Below are 22,270 nucleotides of genomic sequence, written 5' to 3'. Positions count from 1 at the left end.
TTAAAATAATTGAAGTTATATCATTCTATTTAAAGGGTTGCCAAAAAACCTGGAACCATAGAATTTGACAATTTAGACTAAAAAACCTGGAAAATTTTGGAACTTGAGAAATTAAAAAAAAAAAAAATGTTAAACAATTTTAACATTTTAAGTTCTAAAACTATGATTTAAAACAATTTAATCTATCACATAGATTAAAACTTTTGTCATCATCACATTTTTTTTATTAAAAAACACTTTTAAAGTAGCTTTACAGTATCTTTTAAATGTTTTTTACTTTGTTTCATAACCAATTTTGTTAAGAACTTGATTTTTATTGATGTCGAAAAAATGTTAAATATTTTAAGGATTTAAAAAATCTCGAGTTGACTCAGGACAGTTTAAGGTCACTCAGGGCAGTTTTTTAACTTAAAAAATCGCAAATCTGAATAATGTAATGTTGTTGGTAGTTTATTTATGATCTAGCTAGATTTTGACCAAACACAAACAAAAAGCCTTGCTTCTTGTTCATGATGTGGATACAAGATCTTTTGCTAGAGAGACTGAAGAAGCTAAAATCAAGTGTCCTTAACTATGTTGCTAACTATAAAAACGATCAAGATTCGAATATTACACCTGAAGAATGAAAGCTGGTTAATGACATTATTCTACTGCTCGAACCTTTTTTTGTAACAAAGGAGTATAGCAAAAAAAATGTATTGCTCTCAAGCGTGATACCGCAGGGAATATCACTGACAAAGTTTGTTAACTTTTATGAAAATTCAAAAGAAGTAAAAAATATTTGTAAAACTTTAGCCAAAAAATATAGGAAAGGCTTGCGAAAGAAGTTTCTAAACCAAAAACAACAACTTAAACCTGAATGAAAAAAAATTACTGTTAGTCACAACAGCTGTTGATCCATTATATCGACTTTTCGTTTTCTCTTCTTACCTCAAAAGTAATGTTAAAGAGCAGCTAAAATTAAATATTAAAAAGAATATCTGTTTTGAGGGTAATCACGGTGGTGGTTCTCCTATATTGCCACCAGAGAAACCAAAATACTATGTAAATTTTGATCTAAAGAAGTTTTCTACTTACTATTCTTTGTTTAAAATAGAATAAAACACAGCTACTCAGGAGGACGAGCAACAGGATTCTTTTGATGAAGAAATTAAAGCAGAAGTAAAGTTTTTTTTTTGCTACAGAGAATTTGAATGCAGAAACTGAAGAGGTTAAAGTCTTAAACTGGTGAAACTCGAACAAGACAAAATACCCACATCTTGCCAGCTTTGCAAGGAAATATTTTACTGCACTATCATCTACTGTGTATTCTTTAAAAAGATTATTTTCTAAGATGGTAATTTGTACGAGAAAAAGCGTAATTGATTGCTTACAAAGACCAGCAAAATACTTTATTGCTACACCACAATTTGAAAAAAACAACAATAGTCTTTTTTAGTATAAAAACATCTTTTGCAAATATAGTTCGTTTTATATTTTTAAACTTATTTTAAAGTTAATTTATAATAACTTTTTTAAATGACAAAAGTGTAATCATATGTGGAATTTATTTTTTTTATTAGTTGTAATTTCTATTCTTTTTTAGGCATTTACTATAGTTGGTATTAATTTAATTTTATTACGGATCCATGTTGTTTTCAATTGCACTTTGTTTTATAAGTATGAACACTTGCAAAAGTTTATGTTCTAGTTTAGGGGTGGGCAACGTTTTTCAATCGACGGGCCGGGTCCGGAAAAAATTAGTCCTATGCGGGCCGGAGCATTTCAAACTAGTTGTTTACCGGTTCCGGATCCAGCCGAATAATGACTTTTTAGAACCGAATCTGACTGGAAACTAATTTTAAGTCGAGATACGGATCCGGTCAGTTTCTAATGTAAATAAAAGCTTCGGATCCGGTCGGAATCTAATTTTATGGATACAGTTGATCACTTTTTAAAATCCTTCAAATTCAAAAAAAAAATCTGCCTGATAACTTAAAATGTAGATCGAGACATGGCAGATGTTTAAATAATGTCTATATACAGAATTGACATTGTAGTTCATAAAGGTACGTATGTAAACATCGTACTTGAAAAAACATTTTGAATTGGGGTAATTGAAAAAAAAGATATTTCAACTAAGTTAGAACAACACAAAATATTAGGACAAAATGGTGTTACTAGTACACATTAATTGTACTATTATTTTAGCATATTTTAAAAATCAAATTCTTACAGTTTTGTTTTGTAAAAATATGAAACAAGTTTTTATAAAAATTTAGTAAAATTGACCCTTTGCGGGCCTGTAAATTTGCTCGCGGACCGATCATTATAATTTGCGGGCCGGATCCCATTAAAGTTTAGAAAACGGTAGGGGCCGGTCATTTTCACTCTGCGGGCCGGATCCGGCCCGCGGGCCGTACGTTGCCCACCCCTATTCTAGCTCGTTTATGGTGACAATAAAAAATAACTTTTAAGTTAAACATAATTAAATAAGTTAACGTAAAATATTTTAACTTTGCTTGTAATTTGTTTTCTGCTTTAAGAATTTATTTAAGTCGATGATTTATTTATTTTGTATAACAAAAATACAAGTTAGTTGTTAATGTTGCTAGCATGGATATCAATATATTGAAACTAAGTTGTTGTGTATGTAGCTTAGTTTTTTATTTTCAGGAAGACATTTGTTTTTTTGTTTGCTTTTGAAATAAATTATTCTTAAATATATATGTATTTGTTTATTAACACGTTAAAAATATTGTTCAAACAAAATTATCAAATAAGTAATAATATTATAAGTATATATTGTTTGTAAACTTGTTTTGTATTTACATTACAAGCAGCTTAATTCTTTAGGATTTCAATTTGAAAACAAGATTCGGATTCGGCCGAATCCTAATTTGAAAATAAGACTCAAGTTCGGATTCGGCCGAGTCTAAAATTTTTTGACTCGGTAGATCATTAGTAATAACAGTAAAGACATAAAAATTATTATAAAAATATATACCAGCTAATAAATCTTCGTTAGCATCTCTCAGACTTTTCACATTTAAGATGCTAGCTGCTTGGTGACAGTGTTTCCTTCTCTGAGGATACTCACTACCCGTTAACTCATGTTTGACATTACTATTGACGACTAGAACAGAAATATTGTTATTTGTCAAAGGTACTAAAGTTGATTCCATCGATCTAATAATAATTATACACTCATTATTTGAAACGCCTAATAGAACAAATAGAAAAGATATACTAAATGTTTGCCACATTTTTAAAAATGAAACAATTAGTTTTTTAGTAACATCAAATAGTTTTATTTAAAAACTAGTCAGGCAAATAAAAACATTTAAAAGTTAGTCTCAGAATTTGAACTAAAACAATAAAAAACATAAAACAACTATTTTTCTTTTTGTTGACGAGTTATAAAAGAGACAATCAATATTTGGCAGCCGATAACTTATAACCCGGTCAGTAAAAATTTGTTTTTTCTACAATTTGTTTTAGCAACAAACCAATCTCAACAAAGTTGTTCTTATATTTAAACTAAGTTTATTTTGTCCTAAACAAAACTAAATATTTATATAATTTTACTTAAAATATACATTCAATATTGAATTAATTTTATTATTTTTATATCAATCTTCTTAAATGAATCGATTTTTTTAAATAAGAATTACGAAACTGTTTGAAAATGACGAGCTCTGCTTTGTGCGATTCTTTAATTAAGCTGTTATAAAAGTATCTAAGTAAGATCTTTTTGTCATTTACGTAGCTAGAGTATTTTAACGCACGTAAAATTTAAAAGTTAAGCCTTTACGAATGGTTATTCAGCTACAAATATCTTCATGTTTCAGTCTTTAAGCTACATTGCATGTCTAGCGAAAATATTGTTTAGTTGTCGACTAATCTATAACTACTTTATAGTCGGTTAGTATTTTCAGCGTATAAAATTGCCACAGACCTCTCCAAATAAGGTAATTTAAACTAAACATCAGGCGAACTTATTATAATTTCTTTTTATTAATTTTGTTTTAATTAGTGGAAAGCTATAATATTTGATATAAATTATGTAAATAGAACTTATAAAACAGCTATGTAATTAAAGGACCGAAAATGCACGTAATATTAGCTGAAAGCCGCTGAAACTTGAACACATTTGTTTATTAATATAATAAGTCCGTAGATGATTGAATGTCGTCTAGTTAATCTTCTTACAAACTTTTACTTAAACTTGTACAATATTCAAATAGTAATATTTCTATATATTTTTTTGTTTTAAATACAACTAAAATGTTGAACAAACTTAAATTTTTATTAAGTATCACTACCAATCACTTTTCAACCACTGTTCATAAAAAAGGTTGTATTTACAAGAAAAGCGCTTTAGTTTTAAATTTATTATGTAAACAGTATTTTACAAAGCTTTTTCTTATAAATTATTATTAGATTTCACGCGATTCTATACAGTTTTCTTTTAGTTGTTTCTTAAAACTATTTTTACCTTTTCATAAATTTCTGCTGGAAAAACACCATTTGTTAATAAAGTAGTTATATATTATTTTTTAAATGTTCTTTTTATTTTAACAAACCCATGTCGTATGCAGGGTTGCCACTCGTTTTTCCAAATTTTTTCCAGGTTTTCCAAATTTCTTCCAGGTTTTTAAAAGTACACATTTTTGGGTCTATTTTTAGTCTTAAGTTAATTTTTAAATAAGAAACTGTGTTAAATAGTATAAAAACATTGAAAACATACTGTAAAGTTACTTTAAGTGTGTTTTAAAATAAAAAAACTTTTTGATGATGACAAAAAAATCTTTAAATTTTTGTGTCAAATCGAAATTTGACTATTGAAAATGTTAAAATTAATTCAAATTCAAGGTTTTTCCAGGATTCTAGGTAAAGTGGCAACCCTGCGCCAAATACTCTAAGTATAATAAAAGGTGTCATATTGTGACAATATATTTTGTATTTGACTTATATTTTGATTTATATTGATATGTTTTTTTACACTTATTTTATTATAAGTATTGAAACAACGTAAGCACTAACGAAATAACAACAAAAAAAAATAAATAAATTCACTTATAGTTAAACTTAATATCATTACAAGCAAAAGAACGTAAAAACTTAATCAAAGTTCTTTCTTCCTTTTCAAAAACTTTTTTTTTTCAGACAGTTATTCAACTACTTATTTAATTATTTATAAGGCAACATAATAACTTTTCATGATTGTTTAGGAAAAAGCCTTTGCGTGCCGCTATTATTTAGGGTTGCCAAATGTTTTTGGCAAAATTTTTCCCGATTTTCCAAATTTTCTCCAGGTGTAAAAAGTACATTTTTTTGGGTCTATTTTTAGTTTAAAGTTAAGTTTAAGGTAAGATACTGTGTTAAGTAGTATAAAAAGAATGAATTGATACATTAAAGCTACTTTAAATAAAAAAAATTTGATGATGACAAAAAAAAAAATTTGTAGGATAGATTTTTGTGTCAAATCAATTTTTTTCTACTTAACATGTAAAAATGATTTAAAATTCCAGGTTTTATGCCTAAAGTGTCAAATTCTAGGTTTTTCTAGGTTTTCGGTTTTTTTGGCAACCCTGCTTATTCTAAAATAAATGTTCTAATCAATTTAAAAATATTATTTCAAAGTAAAAGTGTGATAAATATGCCAATGAAAGAGCAATAGTAGTAACTGATATTAAAAACCTAAATGTAAGTTTTATCACAACATTTTTTCTTTTAATTGTTTTTAAAGTATGTTTTAGCTAAAAAGTAGCTCGAGGGCTCAGCTCAGTTTTTGGTTTTATGGGCCGCATTTGGCCCGAGGGAAGCATTTCAAAACATTCTAGCTCCGTTAATGAAAACAATATTCAACTTAAATATAGTTATAAAATTTAAATTAAGAATCCCACAAAGCAGAGTTTATAAAGTTTTTCAAACAATTTAATTCTTGTTTAAAAGAAAATCTTTTTAAGCAGATTGATATATAGAAAAAAGTATAGATAAAAGAAAAAAATTAGAATTATAATAAATTAAAGTTAAATTGTTAATAAAAATATATTTAAAGTAAAAATATATAAACATTAAGTTTTGTTTCAGACAAAAAAAAACTGAGTTTGAAAATAAGAACAGTTTTGTTAAGGTTAGTATATTTTAAAAATAAGTCTTGATTAAAATAATATAAAAATAAACAAGGTATTACTGACCGGGTAGAAATGATCGCATTAGAAATTATCGGTAATAAATGGTCAGGTTAGTAATGACTGGGTTAAAAATTATCGAGTTAGAAATGATAGTACACACAATAAACTATATTACAGGAATGCGAATAGTTATCTAAGTTTAAAAAAGCAAAAATTATTATTACAATAGTCAAATATATACAATAACATATTATACAGTATCTTATATTCTACTTATAGTGTTTATTAGTTTTTTAAGTTAAATCATATGACATGGGTTTATTTAAATAAAATGAACATTTAAAAAATAATATTTAACTACTTTATTTACTAATAATGTTTTTCCAACAGAAACTTATATTAAGCAAAAAACTTAGTAAAAAATTATTTATATAATAAATTTAAAATCAAAGCGTTTATCTTTTAAATACAACCATTTTTGTAAATAATAGTTGAAAATTAATTGCTAATGGAACGTAATAAAAAAAAACAGTTTGTTCAAAAGTTTATAGTTCACTGGTGTCTTAACACTTCAAGTGTAATAAAAAATTATAAACGTAATTAAATTTATTTAGTCGTTTTGGGTACAGCTTCTTTTTCTTAAGCAGCCTTTAATTAATGTTTTTCACTCAATTTATTTAAAAAACTATATCTACCTTCAGTTATATTTCTTTTCTACTTACCTGCAGTCAATTAATAAAGCATGGTCTTTTTTCCCCATTGTAGAGATAAACTGATCCATTATACCACAAGGCATGCCAGGAAACTCATGCTCTGCTTTTTGACAGGCTAACGCTTTTTCTTGTAATGTTGCTGCTTTAACTTAAAATATATTGGTTTGAAGTTATACTAAATAATATTTATTTTATATAATTGTAAAGTTATTTTAGGTATAAAGAAACATTGCATACTGAACTTCTTGATCTACATCAAGTAGCAATTTGTATGTATCTAGCTTTAGTATTCCTAAACAAAAATCAGAGTAAATTGAAGAGCCGAAGATGGACTAAATTGTGTGGTGAGGCAATGTCTTAAGTTTGTTTTAACAACAAATTTTGATCATACCAGCTGGAAAACAAGATCACAAAATTTCATTCTCAATGAGAATCGTTATTAAGTTGTAACAAAAAATCTCATGGATTCTAACCTACAAAAAGAGTTGATATTTTACCACAAAGCTAATGGGATACTAACGTTTGCTGGGCTGATGAGTTAAATTGAGTTCTACTACGGCTAAACATATAATAAGTCCACTAGCAAGACAGCTCGTAGGTAATACAACTTAATAAAAAACGGCTAAAATCTTCAAGGCATAAGTTAAAGCAGTGGTCGTCAAGCTGATGAAAATTTATGCACACTATACTGCAAAAAATATTTTCTGTGCACCCTTAGCTGTGATACATACCTGTGTTCTTTTTCTTAGCGCCGCTAATGGTAAATAACGTGTAAATAGCTTTGATCGTTTCTATAAGGAGACTGCAATTTTTGCTGCACATTGTTGATATAACTTAGCTTATTTGTAATTACAAAATTTAGGCTATAATGATTATACTTTTTATATTTCCAATGGGCGTTTTTGTTTCATCAATCAGACTTTTAAAACAGCATTTTATTTTTATGCTCGCTAGGCTCGTAGAGTTGGAATGGTCTTTGTCCGTCAATATTTAAGTGGAAACCCGCAATAATTGAAACTACAGCCTGCGAGCATAGAAATCTGACCCGCTAAACCAATTTTAACTAACAAAATATATTCTGGAAATCAAATTAATACTAAAATAGTCTTAATATTAATTTATGGGAGATATGAATTTCTATAGTACTATAAGGTCAGATAAAACTAGAATTTTGTTGAAAGAATTTAATAATTGAGTAACTTTTGTGTATTAAAGGAATTTGAAATGCCCAGCTATTGCTAAATTTTTGTACAACTGGCCGGATAGCTAAAAACGTTGCCAGCCCCTATCTTAAGTATTAATCTAACATAACATTTCAACTTAGTATGTCTTATTAGCTAACTTATACAAAAATATGTTTTTTGTTGATTATTATTTGATATAAACAAAAAAGCGAAAAAAAAAGACATGTTATTATCAATCAAAAAAATAATTCCGTTGAAAGCAGTATCTACTGATCATCCCAATTTGAGCTAATGTCTGTTTAATACAAGCTGCGCTGGTATGATGCTTCTCATTCTGTAAGTAAATGTTAGGTGTTACAATTATTGCATTTTGAACAATAACAAGTTTTAGCTAACTAAAGATATTACTTTTAAATTCCATTAATTATAAATCTTTAGTACTTATAAGAAAAATATCACTAGTAAAAAGAATAATAAAGTAAAAATTTTGTTATTTTACAGGTACTTCAACTATTAGAGATAAGCTACTATTATTTATTGCATAGCTTTCTAATACAAAATTAAAAATACTTAACACAAATAATGTTGAAACTTAGTAATAGTTATACATTTATAAGATGTATTTAAGTTAAGCAAAAAATTAAGAACTTTAAAAATTTTAAGTACGAAAATATATAAAAAATTACCAAATTTAAGTTAAGTGTTAATTAATTATTTAGAAAAAGTTTTGTTATTCACAGGGTATTTAGGTTTCACTTTTCATTTTCAAATTTTAGCTTTTAATGAAAGAAAACAAAATATTATTTTTTTAATAATGTTTAAGGGTATTTATAAAGTTTAATAAAAATCTATTTAATCCCACTGTCATATTGAAAATCAATCTGATAAAACTGTATAAATATTTAAGTAAGTGCTTAAAAACAGATTACTAGTTTTAAGTCTTATCCAAAATAACTTCTATTGTTTTAAAGGAGTATAATTTTATCAAGTTTGACTATTTTGAAATCTAAATTCAGCCTAGTGACAAAATACTAATATTAGCTGCATCTAATTTGTAAGAAAAATTAGTAGCCAAAAGCTTAACAGTTAAAAATATAAACATAAAATTTTAGATATACAACAAAAGACACATGTTTTATGAAAATTAAATCATCCTGGGCCACCTGAGTGGTTTTACAAATAATTTTAATCAGCCTAAGTTGTTCAAAAGACTCAAGCTACTCTATTTGTATGGCAACCATAAACTATAATGATAAATTAAGCTGGATACTCAAAGGGTAGCAAACTAAATCAGTTACAGATTAAATTTGATTGGGTCATCCTAAATTGTTGAAAAAAATTGATAAAGTTAATTAAAAAAAAATTTAAATAGTTATTTAAAGTTGAACACCTAAAAAAACTACTTTATAAATAAAAGGACTTAGAAGCTAGATTTAATTAATTACATTTAATAAAACACATTTTGAAGCCATGAAAACTAGTCTAAAACTTAAAAAACAAAATTCCAAACTAGCTTAAGTTTAGCAAGAAATTAAAAAAAACTTAGTCAACCATAATTATTCATTAAAAAAGTATAAACTAGCCTAAAGTTGTCACAACTTTGTATTAATTTAACTTTAAGCGATTTAAAGATTTTTTCATTTACTAAATCAGTATAAGCACACTCATATTAAAAAAAACTTTTAATAATAATCTTCTAGATTAAAACAGATGAAAAAATGAGCTACATTAAAACATAAGAATTGTACACTAAATGTGAAATTATTTGAACCTTAAGAATATTTCTTTGTGCATATTTACAATGTAGTGCTATTATACTATAAATAAAATTATAAATTCACAAAATACTATTAATTTTACTTAAAATGACCAAACTTTTAAATATATGAAATACTAATCTAAATATATTATTTAGTTTCAGCTATGATACCAAAAAGAAGTTTTATAAATGTTTAGTATTAGTTATAAAAACAAATTATACAATAATCTTTCTTTATTGTACCAACATATGTTTGTGTGTGTTGGTACAATAAAGGAAAATTACTGTATAATTTGTTTTTATTATATTCCAGTAAACTTGTTTCACTAGGATCTTTTGTTAACAAACACTTAAATTTATATTTTAAATAGTATTAGTTATATTTATTTTCAAGAATTGGTCTTACACTTTTTTAACACTAATTTTTTTTAGAGTGACAAGAGTGTAAAAAACTATTTTTAGTGACCAAAAACTGTATTAAATGGGGACACGTTAAAAATCCACCCGCGATCAAAATCCACCCAGTCAAATTCGAGAACTGCTTACCGAACGAGGATAAGGGTTAGGGGTAACAGTGATAGTGAAAAATAATCAAAAAAAAAAAAAAAAAAAATTAGTAAATAAAGAAAACTAAAAAAAAAGGGTGGATTTTGAACGCAGGTTGATTTTGATAGTATACCATTAATGACCTTGAAATTTCTTTAGTCATCAGGAGTATTTTAAAATCTTAAAAAAATATGAAATGAATAAACAAAAAAATCAAACAAACTTTTTAAAACAACCTAAATCAAGTTTTTGACAAAATTAGTTTTAAATTATTTAAATATTGATAGTGGAACAACTAAATCTCAATAAAGATTTAAAAAGAAACTAGCTTGATATTTATAAAAAAAACTTGAAGCTAACCTTAGTTTTTAATAAATTAACCGAGCTGGCCTGAGTTAGTATAAAAATTTAAACCAGCCTGAGTTATCCTAAGGTTTTCAAAAATTTTATACTGTTCTGAGTTTTCCGGAGTATATTAAGTACCATGAAAGTGTTGCAGCCCTTATGTTTCTACAGACTATATATTTCTAACTTTATAAGTTTTTTCTTAATATACATTTGAAACTAGTTTAAATAGTTAAATAATAAATTAATACAAAATTTATCAAAAAGTTTACCAAGAATTACTAGTTAAGAAATCTAACTAACATTTTAGATACCATTTAGGTTTTATAGTTCCCCTCTTGTTTGTAGCTGATTATTGAAAGGTCCTCACCTCATCAATGCATTGGACTAATTTTAACAGATTTCACTTTTGTTTTATTTCCATTCAGCTGCTTTGCTTATTGTAGAGAAGAATGTTTATACTAAATTGATTTAAGCGTTCAGAATACTAAAATGGTCAATTAGTAGAATAACTAATAAATGAAATTCAAACTAAAGCATCAGGGCTGAATTTAACTTTAATGTTGAACTTGTCACTAGAATTTAGCAAATAAAATAAATTCTAACTCTTTAATACACCATAAAATTTCGTGCACCGTAAAATTTCGTGCACCGTAAAATTTCTTGTACCCAAAAAAAGTTTTCGTGAACACTAGTGTGCACCAGTGTATACCTTGACGACCACTGAGTTAGAGTATAACTGAGTTTTAAATTAATGAAAACAATAAAAGAAACATAAGTACTATAATTGAGTTTAAAAATCACTCAAAAATTGATTACTAATCGAATATTACTAATATTAAAAACATAGTCATATTCAAAGTAAACTCTTTATAATAAAATAATATATTTTCAAATTATTATACTTTAAGGCATCTGCTTAAACTATATGATTCTAAATCATGCAAAATCTAAAATAAGTAAAAATCGAGAAGAGATTTTGATAAAAAATTATTTTTTAATTTAACATTCAAAAAAATCTTATTTTAAATATTTTTTTCTTAATATAAAAATAGTTAGAAAATAAAACAAATACCTTTAGTACAAGTCTCAAGAAAAGTATAAGTTGCAACCTCTAAAGATGCAGAACTTGAAACACCACCACCTAAAGGCACATTGCTTACAACAACAGCATTAAATGCAGGTACCGGGCATACTAGAAACATTAGTTATAAGTAAGACTTTAAATTGTATTGGCAACTTTAAAAAAAGTAACAGGCTAGATTTACTATAAAAAGTCTTTCACAAATTAGATTTGTTAAAAAAATCTTCAGGCGCCGCAGTAAATATCTAATACTTTACTAAAAATATTAGAAAAAATTATAAAAGTCAACATCGTTGTTAAAGAATCATTAAATAAACACTAATGTTTATTTACAATTAAGTTAAAAGAAATTTTATAAATATTCATTACAAAAAATAAAGGTTAAATTTGCTTGTTTTGCACAAGTTGTTTTCAAACTAAAAAGTACGGCGCAGGTTAAAGATTTTTGCTTTGATGGGGGAGTCTGACCCGCTGACCGTATCCTCCGAAGTTTTATGTGTTTTTTAAATGTCTAAAAAACAACTAAAAACTAAAAAGTATTTGAAAACAATATATTGTAACTTAAAAAAAAATATATGATAGTTTAAAAAAATTAGAAAAGAAAACTTATATAAATAATTTAAGTAAACCGCTAAAGATATTGTTGAAGTATTTTGTCTAATATTTAAGTTGATATTATAAAACTAACATTAATCAGGTTAGTGATCCTTAAAAAAAATATATACTAAGTTTATTATTGAAAAATTTTCCATTAAAGTTAACAGATAAGTATTACAATAATATAAAATCACAAACTAAACTTTAAAAGTATTAAACACAGTAAATTAAAACAAAAAATAATTTTTGTGTTATACAAAAATGTTATTTTTCAAACAAATACATAGTTAACTAATAGTATTTTTGTACTTTAATAAAATAAAATTATTTATAACCAAAGAATTTTATTTTGTCACCTTATAAACATTATTCATAAAGACTTTCACAGCTTGTTAATTAGTTGTTAATTTACATGGATAACATACTAAGCTCTACAAGATATCCGACATATATTTAATATTATAGCAGTATTTGAAATGACATATGACTTGGAGTTTTTCTTAAATAGGATACAAATAGATTTATGCAAATTTTATATTTTATTCGCGACCGGTTTCGGTGGCAAGAGATTGCGACCTTTTCAAGCAAAAATAAAATATGAAACTGCCAAGAAACTGCCATGAAACTTTTTTGTATCCTTAAATAGGATACAAAAAATAAATTAACGATGGTTTAAAAATCTACCAGTTTATTGCACGTTTTCTTCAAATTAATTTCGGACAACCGTCCTTCATCAGTGAAAAATTAAAACTAGTAGAACTAAACGTAGTGAAGTTTGAGTGCAGCTCGATCATTTGTCTCGCTGGTGGTCATGTTCTTCCAGTTATGTCTGTGAGAGCTGCACTCAAACTTCACTACGCCAACAAGCATCCAACATCGAACAAAACCTTTGAAGAAGCATATTCAATCACTTTTACAGACTCAACAAGCAACCATACGAACTTAGATTATTTAGAGAGTAAATGGGTTAATTTATTACAAGCAAGTATAAATATAAATAAAACAATACTGCCTTTTTATAGATAAAAGCAAGCTTATAAAATCAATAATTTTACAGTAATCGGTTTTTAATAAGATAGTTTCACAAAGAATATTTTTTGTTAACAATAGTTTTTAACTGTTTGTTTATTTGATAAAATGTTTACCTTAAAAAACAATATATTAGAAAAAATAATTTGCTGCTGGAACAAGTTATTTTAATTCTTTATATAATTTTTGTATTATTATCTTATTTAGATTTAAGTTTCGTTTCAAAATAGTTATTTTTATTCAGGGATTAAACTATTTCTTTTAAGATAAAAAGTTTGTAAGATACAGCTTGTTATTAATAAAAGTTTTTATAATTACTTTAAGTATTGTTTGGGAAAAGTTTTTATTTTTATTTATATTTCGCCGATAGCAGTAACTATTTATTAACAATAACTAACATCAAACAGTTCCTTACTAAGATAGTTTTAATTTAATTTAAAGTTTATATTGGTAAAGTGTTTGTTTTTATATTCATTTCATTTGGATTTACTCTTACTTACAAAAATACTATTACAATGTAAAAATCGTCTAGCTTTTAAAATTTTAGTTTTATACACAGTTTTGAACTACTACGTCATAATATATTTTTTAACTTTTATTTTATTTATTTTTTTGTTGCATGAATGTGTTTAGTTCTACTAGTTTTAATTTTTCACTGATGAAGGACGGTTGTCCAAAATTAATTTGAAGAAAACGTGCAATAAACTGGTAGATTTTTAAACCATCGTTAATTTATTTTTTGTATTTACTGATGCAGGGGAAAAAAATCACTAGTAAAATCAATTGACTTGTGTCCTGGACCGATTGGCGAATTATTTATAAATCTTAAATAGGAGTAACGTTTTTAATGCGAGATTTACGGAAGATTTCATTAAGAGTTTTTTTGACAAGTATGCTGCTCTGAGGTTAATTGTAACATAAGTCTTTTAAACTATGTCTTCTTGTTTAAAGTAAAACTTCGACCTACAAATAGAGGACATTCGTATAATTAATATTTTAAAAGTCGGTAAGTTTTAGTTAATTAAAAATAAACATGATCTTTCTTACAGCTATATCAACTACATCAAATGTATAGCCTGACAAGCTGAAAATATTACTGACATTATCCAACTTATTTTCCATTGCAGCTTTAGAGGTATTAAACACGTAATTAAACTTAAATTTTATAAAATAACGTAAAAAGAACACCAAGGAATGCAATGACTTGCTAATTTTGCTTAAAAATAAGTAGAAATTTTTTAAGTTAGATGTTTTCCAAAAAATATATATATAGAAAAAGCGAGTCTTAAACAGACTTGGTAAAAAGCAGTTTTAAAAATTTCTCGGTAGTAGGGCTTAATTTACTATTTAAATTAATTTAAATCCTACTGCCAAGGATTTTTTAACACTTCAAACATTGCTTATAACCAAGTCTGGTCTTAAAGATAAATGCCAAAGGTGGTAAGAAAGTTTTTTACAGCTTGTTCTTAATTTTCAGATAAAAAAAACTAACAATCGCTTTTTAAAATTAAAAGTAACTTTTGATAGCAGGTGAAATTGAGGAGTTCAATATAAAAGGAATAAAATAAAACACTATCTTATAAAAAATCCATCATGGCTTTTTTTGCAAACTTTCTAAGATTTAAAATCTTCTTTGGATTTTGAACAATCGTATTTAATATTTTTTCGTCTAACAGGGTTGCCAAATGTTTTTGGCAAATTTTCTCCAGGGTTTAAAAATTTCCTACAGGTGTTTAAAAGTACATATTTTTGGTTCTATTTTTAGTTTAAAGTTTAGTTCAAGGTAAAAAATTGTGTTAAATAGTATAAAAACATTGAAAAGATACTGTAATGCTACTTTAAATGTGTTTTTGTTAAAAAATAACTTGATGATGGCAAATTTTTAGTGTAAAATCAAAATTTTACTAATTAACATGTAAAAATTGTTTTAAATTCTAGGTTTTACAAGATTTTTTAGTGATTTTTGTTCAAAACTCTAGGTTTTTTTTCAATTTTCAAATTCCAGGTTTTTTAGCCTAAATTGTCAAATTCCAAGTTTTTCAAGGACTTCAGGTTTTTTGGCAACCCGAGTTAAAATAAATACATAATTTTTTGTACAAAATTTTGGTTTTAATCATAATTTTAATTCTTTAATGCTACAAAAGGGTTGTTTTATAACAAAGTAAGGAACAATCAGGGTTGCCACAGATCTAGCTGAGAAAAATTTCCTGACTTTTTCCTGACTATTTATTAAAAATTTTCTGACTTTTCTAAATCAAACTCTTAATTTAAACTTATTCTAAAATACATAATCAAACATTTGAAATTGTATATATAAAAGTTTCAATCTTATTTTTATACAGGTGAGAACCAGTTTTTTGCTGAATTCAATCATCTAACTTCCATTATATCACTTGAACCATCTGTGTATGATTGATGTATTTTCAATTTACAGCTCTATCAGCAAAATATAGTCAGACTTAGCATAAAAGTTGTAAAATAACCTAAAGGTAATAATATCTAATAATAATAAAAAAATTATCTAAAACATGTGATACTTATATAAAATATTAACTTAGTTTAATAAAATACTACCTAAACCATGTAATATAAAATCCTTAAATTAAAAATCAATTAGAAAATGATATACATAAGTAACTTTTTTAAAACATATAACAAAATACATTTCATATTTAAAATTTATTTTAGTAATTTATTTTAATTTTAATTATAACTTTAATTATAAAAACTATAAAAAGGAGAATGTTTCAGTTTTAGTGAGAGCAGAGAATTCTTTTTAACTGCATGTTCTGGAAGCCTTATGTATTCAATCTTTAAGGCCCAGTTTATGCAAGCAGAAAAAGTTCGTATACCAAACTAGACTTTTTAAATCCTTATATTAACAAATTTTAAACTAATTAGTTTCTTGTTAAAATTTATTTTAAAATGTAGTTTTAATGTTAACTTATATCGTTGGTTTATTTTAGATTGTTTTTAATCTAACAATTTTATTAGTACAATACCAAATGTATTCAGCATAAGCATTTATTTAATTTTTTAGCATTCGATTATTACATCATTTTATATTTTAAAACTTTAAACTTCAGTATGACTTTATTTCAATTTCTATTCATTCTAATTCAGTAAGATATAATATCTGATGAGTCTTACTACAAAAGTACTAAAATAAATTTTAAATATGAAATGTATTTTGTTATATGTTTTTAATAAGTTATGCACCGGAAAAAAGCTGTTTTAAGTAACTTTAAAAAGTATAAAAAAAAGTAAACTATATATCTGTTACATAAAATATTTCCTCTTATCATTTAGTATAAAATTTGAAATAAATAAATTTACTCTTGTTTATTTTAAAAACTTAAGTTATTCTTCAAAAAATTACAAATAAGAAAACTTATCCATGGCATATACCTCTCTTATAACTTATTATTCAAGTTTAAACAAGTTTAAAAAAATTATAAAGAGATAAAGTATACACATAACCTTGTTACATAAAATACTAAACTTAGTGATTTATTATAAAGAACTTAATTATTGACTTAAACAAAAAACACATTAATTCTTAAATTCTGCAAGATAACTCTTGTGTATATATCACAGTTTCACTATGGAAGTGTCCTTGCCACAGACAGGGTTTACAAATTTTTTTGACAAATTTTCTCCAGGTTTTCAAAATTTCCTCCAGGTTTTTAAAATTTCACGTTTTAAGGTCTATTTTAGTTTAAAATTAAGTTTAAGGTAAAAAACTGTGTTAAATAGTATAACGACATGGAAAAGATATATTATTGATTTTTTTAATATGTTTTTTAATAAAAAAAATTTGATGATGAAAAAGAAAAATTATCAATATGATAGATTTTTTGAGTAACATCGAAATTATACTACTAAATAGATGTTAAAACTGTTAATAATTCCAGGTTTAAAGATTTTTTGGCAACCCTGCACAGATAATCAATACTAAAAAGCATACATAAACTGCTTGTTCAAGTAGGGTAGTTGTTCAATACGTTAATTAATAAAAAAAATTTGCAGCTTTATAAGGTATATTTCATTAATTTATACCAGATGAAGGCATTGGAAATTAAGTAATTTTGTAAACTTCTAAGAAAATTTTGCAATTTTAGTCTGACAAAAGAAGTTTTGATTGATTTTTACCATTTGAAGGCTTTGAAAAATAAGGAATTTTGTAAATTTGAACTGCCAATATCTAAATTTTTAATAATTTTTGTTAAATTTCTGGACTTTTACTGACCTTTTTTCAAAAAACCCCCATTTTTTCCTGACTTTTGTAGTTTTTTTAGTTTTTCCTGACTTTTTCTCATTTCCTGACCTTGTGGCAACCCAGAACAACTCTTGAAATTTCCAAGGCTGTTTGAATTCAAAACCTGGATGGGATGTTTTTTGATTAATTTTTTTTTAAATCAAATAAAAATGGATCAGTGTTAATTTGAAATAAAAAACTGGACTTCTTTATGGTCTAAAATGCTTAAACTTTATTGCGCAAAATTTTATGTACAATTAAAATGTTATCTAAAAATCTGAAGTCTTTTTATGGGTAACGGGTCATAATTGCACGAGAAAAAAACTACACGAGTGCAAAAAATTGCACGAGCGAACAAAATTGCACGAAGACAGTTTTGCATAAATTATATTTTTACACCAAAGTAAAAAAACAGAAAAAAATTGTAAAACTTAATAGTGTTTAACAGTCAAAATTGGCTTTCTTTCTTTTCTCTCAAATTATTTACCTGAAATTCATTCAACGCGCTTGTTTTAGGCTGGTTTTTAGTTTATTTGGTCGCTTACATTTTAATTGCTTGTAAAGTGTTGTATTTCCCTACTAGTATAACGATGGCGACTGTTTTTTATCTGGACTTTTGCTTCAAATTAGTTTATTTGGTGTTAATTTTTAGCAGTTTGTTGTAATTTTGTTGTACTTTTATTCATTTGTAAATACAACTTTTTGTTCTGAGACTCGATTTCTTTTATACTTGTAGTTTAAGCATTCTAACAATCTTACTACTTAAATAGGCTAAGTTTAAATGATAGTTTAATATGCGTTTGATAAATCGACTTAGCTAAGTTATTTAGCTAAGTCAATTCTTAATATTAGCTTAAGTAACCGTCACCGATATTGTTATAATAGCGCATTAAGTCAGTTAAATGCCAGGTCCGCGTATAACTAAGTATTAACGTCGGCTAACCGGTTCAGAAAAAAAAAACTAAAAGATAAATTAAAAAAAAAAGTTACTGACCGAATCAGGGTTAACAGCAAAAGTAAAAACTAATAAAAATTATATTAAAAAATAAATTACTATTTAAAAAATAGCTATCGACCGAGGGTAAGGGTTAGGGGTAACAGTGGTAGCTAAAGAAAATAAATAAAAATTAGAAAAAAAAAGTTACTGACCGAGGGTATAGGTTAGTGGTAACAACAGTGATAGTAGAAAAAAATTAAAATAAAAACTAATAAAACAATTCAAACCGTGCAAAACTGTCTCCATGCAAAACTTTCTGCTCGTGCAAAAATTTCTTCGTGCAAAAGTATATTCGTGCAACATTGTGCACTCGTACAATTTGGACGCTCGTGCAAATTTGACAGCTACCCCCTTTTTATGGCTATGAGATTATATCATCCATTCCTGTATTTTGGGTATAGGATGAAATGCATACCACTTAAGTTTCCTCAAGTCTCTGTATATCAAAACTTCATAGCCAAAATTATGTAAACAACAATTTGTTTAAGCTCACGACTGTACAAATTACTGTAGTTTTTATATGTTGATTTATAACTAAACTTATTTTGTGACTAAATTATCTATTTTCTTGTAACATTTTTTTTTTTACTCTTTTATGTCGATTTTTATGTATTAATTGTATGTTAAGTTTAGAGTTAAGGAGAAACCACCATTCTGATTCTGCAGTACACATTTATTACTTACATAGGTTGCAACTTCTTGACTTATTATTAAGTATAACAGAATTCTCAACAAATCTTTTACTAGGCGCTCCTCTTTAAGATTCCAGGATTTCCTAAATATGGGTTGAAATGAAAATGAGAAACTATCTTGCAATTGACGTTCATACTCAATATATGATTTATCTTGGGATACTTGACAATTGCTATTAGTATGCCTTAATTCGAGCATCAAACTTAAAAACTTATCTTTGTTCAGGCTTCCTAATGCATTAAAATTGGATTATCACAACCTTGTTGCCTGTTTGGCAGCTACTTCTACTTTTCCTTTAAAGTTTGGAAGCTATTCAACCAAAGTTTTCAAAAACTTATTTGCTGCACTAGAAGTAAATTCTCAGTTACCACTTGATATATCCTCAGATACCTATATTAGATATAGAACCTAAAAAAATCTTGAAATCACTTAGTCAACTCATAAGAACAAGCGTAAGAGGTGTAGAAATTTTTTCTGACCAGCTTGACAACCTGCTGCAAACTACTATATAAAAAAATTCAGCAAACTTAAACATAAATTACAAAAAATAATTTAAGAGGGCTTGTACGAAAATTATATACTGTTTTTTAGTAATAATGATTTGAAGTTACAGCTTTGATACTTGGCCCATTTTCATTAAATGTTATGTGTAATACAAGTCAAGAAAACAATCTGTTGGAAACAATTATGCTTTGATGTCACTCCTGATGAATGTAAATTGTCGATGCATTAGCAAGCTAAGACATTTCTTTTTTAGTGTGATACTTTATTTAAACTCACAATAATGCTGATAAGGATATTGAGATTAAATGGTGAGGAAAACTCTTGTTGATAATCAGGAATTAAAGTAGTTTTATGCAAAAGAAAAATAATGAAATTATCCCTTATATTAATGTAGTTCATTTTTCGATGCCATAATCGCTTGTATAAGTTACCCATCTCCCTGACTTCATAAACAAGATAATGATTAAATAAGATATACTCAGCGCTAAAAATTTCTCTTCTAATGTCATCGCCTCAAACACTTGCAACCATCACGCCCTTTATTGCTTTTCCATATAGTGTTTCATATTCTGCTTACCTAATTTAAATTTGCTTATGTGGTGAATTACATGTTTCTACTTTGCTATTTACTTAAAAGGCAAACGTTCTGAAAGATTAAACATAGTCCTAGTGCAGGCTCATAAGTTCTAATATTTTTACACTTATGTTAACTTTATATACAGAAGCCAACTTCATCAATTCAGCTACACAGTTTCTGCCCTACGTAACTTTATCAGTGTCAAAGATAATTAGAAAGCTGAAAATTACCTACTTTGTCTTGCGCACATATGAATAACTAAACTCCTAATTTTTAAGTTTTTACATTTAACCCAAATTTAAACGCCTAAAAATCTTTTGATAAACACTAGCATTTTCTCTTGTCTGATCCCCCGGTCATCACTTGGTTGAATTAGCAGAAAGGTATTTGTAATAGATGTAACATTAGATGTTTGGTTTTACTCACTGCTGTGAATAAAAAGAAAAATTCTCATAGTATTGTCATCATGTCTCTCATAATCACATTCTTGAATTTGAAAATATTTATTATTATGTTACTCAACTATTTGGGATCATTCATCAAGAACAACTTGTTTAATTTGTTTATTTTATAAATAATGAAAAATTTGTAAAGGTAATAGATAATGATATACAATAACCTATATAACTCTGCATTGCGCACCTAAGCAAAACATAACATTATTATTAACTACTTAAATCTTAAATTATAACAAGTTAAACCTTTACAAAAATTTTTTTACAAGAGTTCAGTTGTTTTATATGAAAATACCCAATAAAAAATTTTACAACAGAAGGTAAAAATTGAATTTAAATTTCCTTAAATACATTAAATAGATACTGTTATTAAAATTTACAACTTATTAATTCTTTCACAGAACTACTTCATTAGAAACTACACACTTTTATTAAGCTTGAGAGATGAGATAACCTGTTTACCAAAATTATAAAACCAAAATTGTAGTTAAATATGTTTTATTACAGTATCTAGTAATGCTTATTGAGTTTGTTAAATAACAGATATTGAAAAAAAAAGATTTTGAGTTTAATCAATATTTTAACACTAAATATTACTGTATACAAACTTGTGAAATTCTGAATAACGCCCTTTAAGTAATTTGCCCATTTAGGATTTCCAGGGAGCAGAGGTTGACTTGCAGATGGTACATTAAACACGCAAGAGTTGGGATGATCTGCAAACTCTGAACACGTAGTCACTCTGATAACATCATCATTTGTTTTTGCACCAACTACTACTGTTACTTGTGGCAGAGCCTACAGGTAAAATAAAAATAACTTTGAGAAAAGCTACTAAATATTCTTATATTTCCATACTTTTATCATTATTTTAAAATTAATTCATAAATTAACTTATATAGAGGATAATAAAAAAATATGTTTATTTATAAAAAAATTTCTGTCCAACAAAAACAAAACAGAAACATTTTTTTCAAAATATAGGTAGTGTTGTTCTAGAATATGCTGTGCAACTTGAAAACAAAATATTTTTAAATAATTTAATTGGTTTAAAATATATGTTTACTTTTAAAACTTATCATGTTACATAATTGCCTAACTTTACAGAAAAAGTACCCTGTGTCTCAAAGTATATAGAGAATCTAAAACCCACCTAAAGTTATGATTTAAGTGTATCAAGCATTAGTTAGTAAATTATTTGAGAAGTAGTTTTTTAAAGTAAAATTTAAAAATTAGGGTCAATTCTAAAACTGTAAAACAATCCAAAAAACTATATATCTAAAACAATCAAAATTTATATTTGTTATATAACTTAAGTAAGATTTTTATGAAGAGTATAGAGTTCAATAATATTTAAGTTAACAAAAAACCAACTAAAAGTTTAAAAAAGAATCTGGTTAAACTTATCAA

The 22,270-nt window shown here is 26.2% G+C and overlaps 1 protein-coding gene across 1 annotated transcript in view; it reads right to left on the bottom strand.

The window, feature by feature from the left end:
* LOC145841763 (galactokinase-like) overlaps nt 1-22,270 on the bottom strand; it is a 31,611-nt gene that overhangs the window by 3,949 nt on the left and 5,392 nt on the right. The window contains exons 3-6 of the mRNA XM_082949117.1: nt 21,469-21,658; nt 11,742-11,861; nt 6,842-6,980; nt 2,987-3,168 (exon numbers count right to left, since the gene is read on the bottom strand). Of these exons, the coding sequence (XP_082805243.1) occupies nt 2,987-3,168; nt 6,842-6,980; nt 11,742-11,861; nt 21,469-21,658 (631 nt within the window). The remainder of the gene's footprint in view (nt 1-2,986; nt 3,169-6,841; nt 6,981-11,741; nt 11,862-21,468; nt 21,659-22,270) is intronic.

Source organism: Thalia democratica, chromosome 7 (assembly GCF_965202585.1).
Source record: "Thalia democratica chromosome 7, ktThaDemo2.hap1.1, whole genome shotgun sequence".
In the NCBI taxonomy this organism is placed as follows: domain Eukaryota; kingdom Metazoa; phylum Chordata; class Thaliacea; order Salpida; family Salpidae; genus Thalia; species Thalia democratica.
Note: the sequence above shows the minus strand (reverse complement) of the source record. Positions and strands in the feature narration are given on the sequence as shown.